The sequence below is a fragment of the Myxocyprinus asiaticus genome, chromosome 47 (assembly GCF_019703515.2).
Source record: "Myxocyprinus asiaticus isolate MX2 ecotype Aquarium Trade chromosome 47, UBuf_Myxa_2, whole genome shotgun sequence".
NCBI classification, from domain to species: Eukaryota; Metazoa; Chordata; class Actinopteri; order Cypriniformes; family Catostomidae; genus Myxocyprinus; species Myxocyprinus asiaticus.
In genome coordinates, this window is record NC_059390.1 from 9,438,630 (window position 1) to 9,451,954 (window position 13,325).

General features: G+C 39.3%; 1 protein-coding gene across 6 annotated transcripts in view; it reads left to right on the forward strand.

The window, feature by feature from the left end:
* Positions 1 to 273: 273 nt before the first annotated feature.
* LOC127436748 (filamin-C-like) overlaps positions 274 to 13,325 on the forward strand; it is a 73,410-nt gene continuing 60,358 nt past the window's right edge. For 3 of the 6 annotated variants that reach the window (XM_051691076.1, XM_051691077.1, XM_051691078.1), the window contains exons 1-2: positions 276 to 374; positions 758 to 1,365. In XM_051691076.1, the coding sequence (XP_051547036.1) occupies positions 987 to 1,365 (379 nt within the window). In that variant the 5' untranslated portion in view covers positions 276 to 374; positions 758 to 986. Of the gene's footprint in view, positions 375 to 757; positions 1,366 to 13,325 lie in introns of all 6 variants that reach the window. The other 3 variants (XM_051691080.1, XM_051691075.1, XM_051691079.1) reach the window with 3 other exon arrangements.

The following is a 13,325-nucleotide window of genomic DNA, read 5'->3' on the forward strand; positions in this document are numbered from 1 at the left end:
CAGGGCACAACTTTTACAACTAGCCCAACTCCAGGCCCCCATGTGCCCAATTTGGCGTTCCTAAAAATAAAGATGACAGTAACAACTGTCGTGGCGCTCGGGGGTCCCTTCAATCCTTTCCCCGCCGTGCGCTTCGCCCAATGGGGCGCCGGAATCACTATCTCGGTCAGATTAGAGAATCACCCATCCCGCAGTTGTATATGGACATGATGACAGCAGCATACCAGGAGATCCAGCGGACTGACGTGTGAGGGGGGTCTCAGATTTTTAAAGCGCTTTATGCTTCATTTAACCATTTAAGTATATGAAGCCACTCTCCACTCTGCCGCACGCCAAAGTCAAGAGAAACTTCTGCCTTCATGTGAAACAAGCAGGTATTTTATGTTTTCTCTCACGGCGTTGAACGTTCTAAGGGGCCGTTCGCACCGAACGCGTGTTTTTGTTCCGTCAGCGCTGTTTTTCAACCGTTTCATATGTAAACGCGCTAGACGTGCGTCTTTGACCGTTACATCGCGTCTCGCGCAGGAGATGACGCCGTATCAGTTTTTAAAAAAAATAAATAACGTTAACTTTTTAAAGCGCGTCTCGAGACACCTGCGTTGCGCTCCGTCTAGTTTATTTTAAAACTAGAGTGAGTTCGGCTTGAACGGCCCCTAAAAAGTGTTGGTTAATTGAATGGAAACATGTACATTTTAAAACTGAATGAAAGGCGCGTACTAGAACGCGACTAACCGATGTTTTTCATTTCGTTCTACAGAAAAGTGTTTCAAGACCGGTTCCTGTCTCAACAACCACTGAAGATCCCAGCCCTCAGCCTTGAAGGTTTTTTCCCCCACAACTTTTTAAACTTTCTTTCTTTTTCTTTTTTTGTTTACGCGAGTGCGCGCGCGCCTGGCACTGCCCCGCTCCCCCTTGAGCTGTAAAAGTTAGCAAGCGGTTCTCTCCGATTGCCGTAAAAAAGGGGGGCACGACAAACACGGAAAAACATGATGAGCAATAATACATACTACGACCAGCAGCTGCCGCCGCAGTATTATCAGGGCACCGACATAGGCGAGGACGGAGACGATGAGATGCCGGCCACGGAGAAGGACCTGGCGGAGGATGCGCCCTGGAAGAAGATTCAGCAGAACACCTTCACCAGGTGGTGCAACGAACACCTGAAGTGCATCAACAAGAAGATCAACGACTTGCAGAAGGACCTGACCGACGGGCTCAAGCTCATCGGGCTGCTGGAAGTTCTCAGCCAGAAGAAAATGTACAGAAAGTACCACTCCAGACCCAACTTCAGGCAGATGAAACTAGAGAATGTGTCCGTCGCATTAGAGTTTCTAGAACGGGAACACATCAAACTAGTGTCAATAGGTAAGTCTTATTTCATTGTGTGTACATGCGCTAAACACGGTTGATGTTTTCCGCACCTAATGGATGTGGGTTAGATGGCGTTTTTGAGTCAGACATGACAAACGAGTATGTTCTGTACATATCCTGTATGTAGTAATTATTCGTAACACTAAATACAAATTTAATTAATTAACTTCATGACATGCTTAACAGATTAGTAGTTAATGTACATTTTAATATGCAAATATACAGTCTGAATCAAAGTTTAATGGAATGTTTAGCTATTTAAATGTAAGCTACATTTAATAATTAAGCATTTTAGAATGTAGGCTAATAGTGATTGTTAATTTGTCAGTATTGTAGATAATTAAAAACTGTTCTTTGGACAAGATTAAAGGAATATTCTGGGTTCAATACAAGTTAAGCTCAATCCACAGCATTTGCGGCATAATATTGATTACCATAAAAATTCATTTTGACTTGCCTCTTCTTAAAAAAAAAAAAAAGCAAACCTCGAGGTCACAGTGAGGCACTTACTTTTTCAAAAGTGTAGACACAAGACATAAACAGTAAGCATGTTAACATGATTTTTGTGTGATAAAATCACATACTAACCTTTTCTGTGTAAAGTTATAGCCAATTTTACAACTACTTTGCCATGACGACGTACTCAGCAAACCCTAAAACCCTCAAATTTAAACAACTTTACAGCTCAAATAATACAGTGCATTCAGAAAGTATTCAGACCCCTTCATTTTTTTTTCACATTATGTTATGTTGCAGCCTTATGCTAAAATGCTTTAAATTATTTTTTCCCCCACATCAATCTACATTCCATACCCCATAATGACAAAGTAAAAACCAGATTTTTTAGAATTTTGCAAATTTATTAAAAAGAAAAACTGAAATATCACATTGACACAAGTATTCAGACCCTTTGCTATGACACTTGAAATTTAGCTCCGGTGCATCCCGTTTCTCTGGATCAACTTTGAGATGTTTCTACACTTTGATTGGAGTCCACCTGTGGCAAATTCAATTGACTGGGCATGATATAGACAGGCACACACCTGTCTATATAAGGTCTCACAGCTGAAAATGAATATCAGAGCAAAAACCAAATCATGAGGTCAAAGGAACTGCCTGCAGAGCTCAGAGACAGGATTGTGTCGAGGCACAGATCTGGGGAAGGCTACACAATTTTTTCGTCTGCATTGAAGGTTCCCAAGAGCACAGTGGCCTCTATAATTCTTAAATGGAAGAAGTTTGGAACGACAAGGACTCTTCCTAGAGCTGGCCACACGGCCAAACTGAGCAATCAGGGGAGAAGGGCCTTGGTTAGAGAGTTGATCAAGCTCCAGAGATCATGTGTGGAGATAGGAGAAACTTGCAGATGGACATCCATCACTGCAACACTCTACCGATCTGGGCTTCATGGCAGAGTGGCCAGACGGAAGCCTCTCCTCAGTGCAAGACACATGACAGCCCACTTGGAATTTGAAAAAAGCACCTAAAGGACTCTCAGATTGTGAGAAACAAGATTCTCTGGTCTGATGAAAAGAAGATTGAACTGTTTGGCCTCAATTACAAGCATCATGTCTGGAGGAAACCAGGCACTGCTCATCACCTGCGCAATACCATCCCAACGGTGAAGCATGGTGGTGGTAGCATCATGCTGTGGGGGTGTTTTTCAGCGGCAGGGACAGGGGGACTGGTCAGGGTTGAAGGAAAACTGAACGCAGCAAAATACAGAGATATCCTTAATGAAAACCTGTTCCAGAGGACTCAGGAATCCTGACTGGGCCGAAGGTACACCTTCCAAAAGGACAATGACCCGAAGCACACAGCCAAGACAACACAAGATTGGTTTAGGGACAACTCTGTGAATGTCCTTGAGTGGCCCAGCCACTTGAACCCAATCAAACATCTCTGGAGAGACCTGAAAAGGGCTGTCCACTGACAGTCCCCATCCAACCTGACAGTGCTTGAGAGGATCTGCAGAGAAGAATGGCAGAAAATTCCCGAATCCAGGTGTGCAAAGCTTGTCACATCATACCCAAAAAGACTTGAGGCTGTAATTGCTGCCAAAGGTGCTTCAGCTAAGTACTGAGTTATGGGTCTGAATACTAATGTCAATGTGATATTTCAGTTTTTTCTTTTTAATAAATTTGCAAAGTTATCAAAAATTAGTTTTTTGGTTTGTCATTATGGGGTATGGAGTGTCGGTGGAAATGAAAAAAAATATTTAAAACATTTTATCATAAGGATGCAATATAAAAAAATGTGAAAATAATGAAGGGGTCTGATTATTTTCTGAATGCAATGTACATGAGTTTTAACAGAAGAATTATAAAATTCAAAATTTATAAAATTATAAGCTTCATATTTCTGCCTTTAAACCCTCCAAAAATTGTCCCCATTCACTTCCATTGTAAGTGCCTCACTGTAACCTCGATTTTTGCTTTTTTTAAAGAAAAGGAGGGACGAGTCGAAATACATTTTTGTGTTAATCAACATTATGCCACAAATGCTGTCGATTGAGCTTAACTTGTATTGAATCCGGAATATTCCTTTAGGCAGTTGCATATAGAATTGCAGGATGTCAACACACCTGGACTCATCAAACATGTAATTAGCCCAATTTATTGCATCTTTATAGTATCTCCATTTATCTTGTGTATGTAAAAAAAAATCAGGGATCACCTTTAGCCTATAGATATAATTTTAAATTCATTTTTCTGATCTGACACCAGATGCCATTACATGAAATGCAACTGCAGATCCTGTAGGGCAGCACTTTGAGTAAGATTTTAAGTAAGTGTGAGTTCGTTGGCATGTTATACCCCTGGGCTGTGGGGCACTGTTATGTTGCACTGTCCCAAAACCGGCTCAAGATCTATGCTGGCCTGATACAGATGTGTGGATCCACCTCATTTGGAAAGAGACGGCAGGCGTGAAATGAACATTGATTAGGGTGTATTCTTAATAAGTCAATGTTCTGATTTATGTGCTTCCTTAAAACATTTTCAGTGTGCTGCAAAAAGAATAGTTGAAAGAGGTTTGACTCTTTTTATTTATTGTTCTAAGCTATCTCTTATGCATTATGCCTTTCATTTACGCATATTAAATAAAGGTGCTGGTTATTAGATATTCCGATCACTGACAGTCTACCAATAAACTAGGACTTCAACATCAGTAAATGTGGACTTATTTAGGAGAACTTTTGTGTATCAACAGCTGTACTAGAGACTTGTTCTGTTCTGTATTGTAATGCACCAGTGAACACAATTAGACATGTTAATCAAAAAGCAGGATTGCTGTTTCTGGATATTTTGTCTTTTCTCGTAAAATGAACCTGGGATGTGTTCCAGGGTCAGTGTTGGTGGTTTTGCAATGGGGAAAGTGCTAGATTGTTCTGGTGGTTAAGGGGTGGGTGTCGGGCCTGGCAGCATGACATTCTCTCAAAACAACTAGACATACAACAACTCTGTGATAATGAGAGGAGACAGAGAAGGCAATGCTCATTACTATTATTGTTGTTTTGTTGACAAAGACAGACATGATAAAAGATAATTCCTGTAACTCAAAAAGTAGAGCATGGCGCTAGCAACGAATTGATTTGATTCTTAAGGAACACATACTGATTAAATGTATACCTTGAATGCTCTATAAGTTGCTTCGGATAAAAGCGTCTGCCAATTGCATATTTAAGTATATAAGTTGGACTTTGATGCGGCTCCCAATACTAGGTGGGGGGAACGAGCCAACTGTCTCACACAGTGGCACATGACCCTGCTGTCAGTGGTAATGAGACGGATCTTTCCAGAAGGGCATCTGCCTCTCAGAACCCCCCCCTTATGTGAGAGTGTAAGGCGACAGAGGTGCAAGAAAAATTCTAGTACCCTCGTCCAACAAACTGTGTGTCTGCATGTGAGAAATGGAAGTGACTGTGTCACATGGAAGTTGGCCTGCATACTGCCTCAACAGGAAATAACACTCACCTCATTGCAGATGTTCCTTAATGTGTGAGAAATAAGCAGTATCACATGAGCAAGAGTGCTGTTGTATTGAATATCAGCAGGCTTGTGATTTGGCTGCTGGTATCAAGACGAAAATATTATTTATGTGACTTAATCAACCTGATTATATGAGGTTACACCACTGAAAGTCATTTTTAGGGTTAGATCAGATAGCAATACTCCACTTTTCACAGTGTACAAAGTTACAAGCCAGATTGCTTTTGTACAACAGATAAATAATAAGTAACTGATATTTGGCACAAAATGCTATTTATTTTAGTATTTTTAGTAAGCGATTTTATCACACTAAAATCATGTTAACACGCATATTGTTTACGTCTTGTGGCCATACTTTTCAAACAGTGAGTGTTTTAACATTTACGGACAGGCTTCTTTCACTTCCATTGTAAGTGCCTCACTGTAACCCAGAGTGAGACAAAGAGTGAAATGTTCCATTGCTGTTATATGAAATATCAGCACTCTTAGAATGCTGCTTATACAATCAAATCTAACCAAACTGTCCCAGTTAGGATGAGAACAATCTGTTGTATAACAGTGTAGCTATGCATTTCCAAACACATTTCAAGACATAGATATGAGGAACATCATTTTACATATAACTCTTTCTAATAGACAAACTCTGTGATGTTGGCTTAACTGGGTTAATAAGTATCTCAGCTTGTAAGAAGCTGTTTCTGGAAAACTAGCACAAAAATTTATACAGGAACTGCTTTTGGGAGGAAGTGATGATGACTTTGGACATGGAGGTTCAGCTTTTAGCCCCTCTTTGAGTGAGTGATTGATAGACAGACAGCTGGCCTCTGGGATCCATCTTGTAACAGGTGCTTTAAATAGTCCCACAGACCTACAGAGCGGCCCCCTGTAGGTTATTTGGGTAGTAAAAAAGAGAAAGAGTGAGTCACTGATAGAGTTAATGAGTACATGAAAATAGACTGGAATAAGTATCCCACTTTTCCCCCTTTCCTTCTCTCTTTCTAAATCTCACTCCCTGGTGATTAAGTACAGTGGACATGCAAAAAAGAAGTCTTGAATGATGTAAGATAGATGGTTAGACAACCAGATAGACACTTGATTCTGTGGGGGAGTTTCAATTGATTTAAGTGTAATGTGTATGTGCTTATGTGGGTCCCTGAAGTGCTTTAGGCCTTTTATCAGGAAAGTCACTTATCACAGTCAAGCATGTTCTACTTCGCTGTATGTACTGTAACACTTTCCTGGCTCATTAAGCAGAGGTTTCCATTGCAATTTAACATTAGCGATTTTATTGATTCATCCCTTGTTTCAGTTGAATGTTGCATGTTTTATCTTTTGGCAGGCTAGCAGAGCTTATCTTTGCTTTGGGTTCAGCTCTGTGTGAGTTTTGGCTACAAAAATAAAATTAGAATAATTCAGGGCTTAACAATAAGGATTTCTTCTGCAGAACCTCCAAATATTTTCACTGGCTCCACCAAAACATTGATGAAGCAACACAATCAAATCATAGCAACATAATCATAGTCAAATGTCAGAAAAATCTATTTATAATGTAACGCCATGACAGCTATAAATTCATAAACACACTTTTCTTGAAAGTGATGGCGTAAGGTGCAAAGCTGATTTATGATTTTGACCCATTCTTACTGAGAGCAATCAAGTGGTAGATCGACTGAGTGTTGCTCCTGCGATGCAAAGGTCTGGGGTCTGGGTCCTGACGAATATGCGTTTGAAGAATTGATACATGAGCCAAAAGTATCATAGAGGAACCACAAAATGACATTGTTGCTTCAGGAATTGCGTTTTTCATCTCACATTTGCTTTTTATGAACTATCAGTTAAGTTTAGGCTTAAGGTTTAGGGTAGGAAGGTAGGTTTCATTAGAGAATTAACCTTAGAAACCTCATCTGTTTTGGAGAAAATTTTACTTCTTTTTAGCGCCACAGAGTGAACATTTCACCTCTGAACTGAAATGAACCACGCAATATCATTTACATGTGTGTGTAATGCAGTGAGAATGTAAGTTTTATCAGAAATACTAGAGATTATTGGAATTAATACAAATGAAAATACTTGTATCATTTGGCGTAAGCCCTGTCCTACGGTTCAGCGCGGCCATGCTGCTTGAACCGTCAGATCCTGCCGGAGGTGATGACAGCAGGTGAGTGGAACTTACCCCTGCCCAGGACAGGACCTAAACCCTAGAGATGGGGTGGGATGTGGGGTGAAAACACGGAAGTATGCGAACAATGAGAGGCAGCTGCCAGGCTTATAAAGCATAGGCTGTATTGTGACTGGATTAGATGCCTGATTGAATGAATCCCGAGATCTTCCTGCTAGAACTACGCTTATATGCTTACATAGACAGTTCCATCTATTGGCCCAAAACTCCTAACAATGAGAGAGTTGGGACCATCCTTATTGTTGAGCCCTGGAATTTTATTCCTGAAGAGTTTTCCTGAAGCAGTACCAAAAGTCAGGCTAGACAAAAATTAAAATGGCTTTCTTTTTACGAATGACAAGAAGCACTAGATCCAGCAATCTTCGGTCAATCGCAAATTTATTCTCTCCCGCTCTTTCTCCCTTGTGTACTCCTGCTCTCTCCATACAACAGCGTCTTTAATTATTACCATGTGTCAGGGTCTAGTCAGTTCAGTGGAATGTTTAAGCATTGCCAGCGAACACCCCTTACACACACTCATTCATGCACCACTCTCACCCCCAGAGATTTGACATGGACATAGTGCTTTCCTCAATTTGTCCCACTCCTGCTCAGTTTATTAATATCTTTAGTAAATGCCCAAAATGTGCTTTTTCTTCACAATAATGCTGGATATCAGCAAGCAAGGCTACAGATGGCCCAGGTGCATCCTGAGTTGGCGGTTATCAGGTGTGTGAGTGGAACAGTTTTGCAACAACCGTTTCAACTTGTTACACCTTTGTTCTTGTGAGAAACTCAACAGATACAGATCAGTATTTATTTGTCACTGGTTGCATTCAGATAATTTTTTTTGTCACTCTTAATCACTAAAATGCACTGTGAGGCTAGCCATACACAAACTATTAGAGAAATGTTTTATATCTAAGGGTTTATATTACAGCTGCTGTGTTTTCAGAGAAGTGTGTGATTTTGTGAATTAGGAACAGTTGCGGATACTGTTGCTTCAATGAATGATTCCGATTGCGCTGCTCATGACAGCAAATAGGCCAGATGGAATCAGAAGTTGTTTATTCGGGATAAGGTTTGACACTTGCTATGGAATCTCCCGTTATTGTCTAAACCCAAGACCATTCATAATCTCCAAGTGCTGGACCATACAGGAGAGCAGAACAATTAAACATAATCTATTCAAAAATCACATTCCTTCCTGTGTGTGTTGTCATTCATCAGGTGTGACATAGAGGTTTTCATCTGTCTTTGGAGACTTCCTGTCGGTGGAATGTCACTCTATCTCTAACGGCACGGCTGTTGGAGTTAGTGGTAGGGTCAGGGATCAAGATCAGGACAGGACTGCTGGGTGATAACTCCAAAGACAGCCTATAATATTTTATAACAGGTGTATAACAGTAACTATTACTATTACTCTCTTTGTTGAAGTCTGTTTGTTTTACTGTCAATGCAATGTCTTTTGAGACACTTTATCAGTTCTTTATGTAACTCAGGGAAGTTTGCTGTCCTTGGCAAGTGTGAAGTTTTTCTTCGAAGATATTTTGTTCATCTGTAAGAGTAGGAGTCAGACAATCAGGCAGCCCATGTGCACTCAGGGGTGTTTGGTGTCAGCAGTGTCAGGCGGAGCAGGCTCTCGGCAGCGTGCTGATGATGTCATCAGCTGCCTGACCCTGGGTTGCCAGATTGAGTCAGACAGGAAAATCCCCTCATCCAAATACCCAAGTGTCTTTGCTTGCCTCATTTTCTCCACCGCACACATAGACATTCTCGGACTAAATCCCTGCAGATTGAACAGGGTTTACAGAGAGGTTTATAAGTGGAAAAATGACTAATAACATGATAAAGATATTTCTCCAGCTTGTCGCTGTATGGAGTGACAGTACTTTAGGGATCGGGTGTGACAGTAAATATATGAATGAGTATATGTAGCACAGATGTGATATATTGTTTGTGTCCAAAATTGTATTTCTGATGCTGTCTGACTTTCAGTATTCAGGTCTGATTTAGTTTTTGTGTAAAAGGAATATTCTGGGTTCAATACAAGTTAAGCTCAATCGACAGCATTTTTGGCATAATATTGATTACCACATAAATTAATAATGATAATAATAATAAATAATGGCTTTACATTTCTGTAAAAAAATGGGCCCCATTCACTTCCATTTTAAGTGTCTCACTGTAACCTCGATTTTTTTTTAAAGATTAAACATTATGCCACAAGTGCTGTCGATTGAGCTTAACTTGCATTGAACCTGGAATATTCCTTTAAAGGAAAAGTTTGTCCAAAATGAAAATTCTGTCATCATGTTCCAAACTTGGATATCTTTCTTTGTTCTGTGGAACACAAAAGGAGATGTTAGGCAGAAGGTTCATGCTGCTCATATGGAAGCAGACCGTGACTAGTGTCTGTCAATCTCACAAAATACAGAATAGCAACATAAAAGTTGTCAATATGACTTGTGCACTTTATCCCAAGTCTTCCAAAGCCATATGACATAGGGTGAATACACGATGACAGAATTTTTGGATGAACTATTCCTTTAAAGGTGCAATATGTAAAATATTTCATGTAATATTCGCCTTTGTTTTTGGCCAATGTGTGAACGGTTTGTAACGCAACTTTAAAAATGAGACCTTCCCAGACTTCCTAGGTTGCCTATTAAAGCCTGTAGACTGATGTTCATGCGAAGGGAGCGGGTCGCTTTTGCCGGGAAAATCCAAAGCCTCCCGAGAGGCTTGCCTCAGACAGTAGCTTCTCTTCCGCTATTCACCAGCGACAACAAACTTCAACACTAGGTAACGTTAACTTAGAGATGAAATCCAGCAAACATTCGGCTCCCAGCACAACACCGACTCCTACACAAACTCAGATAAGCCAAAACAAGACAAAACAAAAAACATTTATCTACTGAATCCCTTCTGGCTAAGCGGGAACGTGATCATGGTCGAGCGAAAACTAGAGTGAACAACGGCAGGGCATTTGATTCCTGGAGGGACCTTCGTTCGGTTTTGGAGATCAAAACCGACCCTGAATTGGTGTTCTTCTTATTGGACAGGTAAGCTTACATAACTGCAAAGCATGTGAAATATAGTGCCATAAGTATTGATCTGTGTAATTTTAGCTAAATTGATCTTGCCTGCTAATGCTCGATGAATTGCAAGCTACCTTGCTTCGTAACTTTCAAATAATTTCAACGATTTTCTCTTTATACTAAAAGTCAGGTATGCTGATTCACAGTAACTGACATAAACGATGTTAATCTGTAATTATTCAGCAATGTAAACTACAATAACACATGAAATTAATGCTAGACAATGTTCAAGATAATGCAAAAAGCTCCATTCATTAGTGTAACGTAACTTGGTTATACAGAAAATATATACAATCTATTATTATAAAACAATAGCGCATCGATATATCAAAATGACAGTTGTGATGGAATCACATCAATACTGAATTGTGTCAACATACTTATAATGTACAGTCTGTTTTATAAACAGATACTGTCATCATTCACCAAATTTAGCTAACAGCTATTGATAAAGCTGGCTAGCTAGCTAATGCCGACATAGGCTATCGTGTAAATGCAGTCAATGTATCATACAAGGAAAAGTGATTACTTCAAACTACAGTATCGCATAGTCAGACCTATATCCACACTTTGTTTTAGCCCTGTTCCAGCACTGGAGAGTCAAATATAAAATACAGTCTCAAAGTTTGTAGTAAAACAGTAAAATCATAACTGTGTAATTTTAAATATGCTACTTCATCTGTCAGCATGATGCCGGTGAATCACGTTCTGTCTCTTTGTTTTGGTTGATGCTCGTGTCCCTATGGAGTGTGTTCACGATCACGAGTAACAGGCAGCTGCAGTTCACTTAACGGCCACAGGTGTCATTAATAACAAGGGTTTCTGAATCTTACACACTGCACCTTTAAGACTACCAAACCTAAAGTAAGATATTTTCCATTGGTTTTATTTGTGGTTTAATAGAATATCTGAGGTCTTCACCAAATGAACTTCCCAACAGGAAACCCAAATGTGAATTAGCCCTGGAAAAGAATGACTTTATCTTCTTCTTTCTTATGAATGGTGCACTTTTAGTGGAATTCCAAGGAATTTAAGAGGCACTGGAGTCGTTCAGAGCTCTTTTCAAAAAGAAGCTGAACAAAGCAGTAAAAATCCCTTTTGACTGACATTTGACAACTTCATCCCAAGGCTGTACTGTTTCTTGATGTGTTTTTGTTGAACGTTAACACAGAAATGGCTGAGACATACACAACTAATGGTCCATAGGCATGTTACAGGGAGCTATTTCCTGTGGGAACATAAAGAAGTGTGTTTCCATCTTGTGTGTCCGTGTTTATACCAATGCGGCTTGAAGTGCTGACAGACTCATCTCTAACTGCTGTTTATGAGGGGTGGGAATCAGCAGGGATCTGGCAGTGCAATGTTATATTGATATCTGGGTCACAATATGATCATTTTAGTGCATTGTGATTCAGAACTGTGATACATTGCTATCTTTTATTCGCTTGTTTCTCATTCATCTTCATTCATCTATATGATATATATATATATATATATAATATAACTGACTCTTTAGTCAGTACATATATGCGTGTCTGTTTGTGCTTGTTTACAATCTATGTAGTTTTTTGTCTAATTCTTCTTGGTAACTGCTTTGGGTGTCCTATCCGCGCCCTTCTTTTCAGAATCCTGTGGCGTCCGAGCCTGTCCTATTCCAGGCATTATGGGACAAAGGCTTCTGTGTGCCTGATATGGATGGAACTTCAACTTTGAAGCTTTGTTGAGAGTGGGGGAAGGGAGGGTGGCTGTGTGCTATGAGCAGACAGCTAGGATATGTGTGCATATGTGTGTGTGTTGGGCTCAGCAAGGGAAGGAAGACCTTTAAGCACATCAGTTGTTGGTTTAGGTTGCCTGTTAGCAGCTGTGATGGCAGCTGACTGGGTTCACTCAGGAGAAGAGAGGGCCTGACTGCTCTGCCTGCTACAGACAAAACTGAGACTGAATTCTTTCCTCTGCTAAATGAGTGCAGTACTGTGCTTGTGTGCCACTTTACATTGAACTATTAAATTAGGCAAGATTTGTCCTCCAACTGCACTGTAAAATAGTTTGTAAGAAATGTAAATTTACTCAAGTAAAAAAATATTGATAACACTTTACAATAAGGTTCTATTTGTATACATTAGATAGTTTATCAGGTATCATGAACTAACAATGAACTAATTTTTACAGCATTTATTAATCTTGGTTAATGTAAATTTTTCAAAGTAAAATTGTTCATTATTAGTTCATGTAAATGTATATGTATACGTATACAGCTCGCTTTGCATAAAAAATAAATGTAATATTAATGTAAAAACAATTTTTAATTAAAAAAATTTATTAATATATATGTTGAAATTAACACTAACCAAGAAAGTGCTGTAAAAGTATTATTCATTATTCCACAAACGTTATGTAATGTGTTAAAAATAGTATTAAATATAACCAAATCAACCTTACTGCATTAAGTTACACCAATAAAAGTAATGTTTGTTTTTTTAAAGTTATTTTTTCGAGTTTTTTTTTTTTTTGGTTATTCTGGCATTTCAAACATATATAATCATGCATAAGCGACAAATCTTTTCAAATAATTACAAAAGCATGTTAAAAATTCCTAATAAATATTTCCACTTTCCAAACTCCAAAGTTCCACTCCAAAGTTCTGTTTAATGTTGGAGCTTAATTTCAGGTTTTCTTTATTTTCTTGCATGCCACAACAGAAAACTA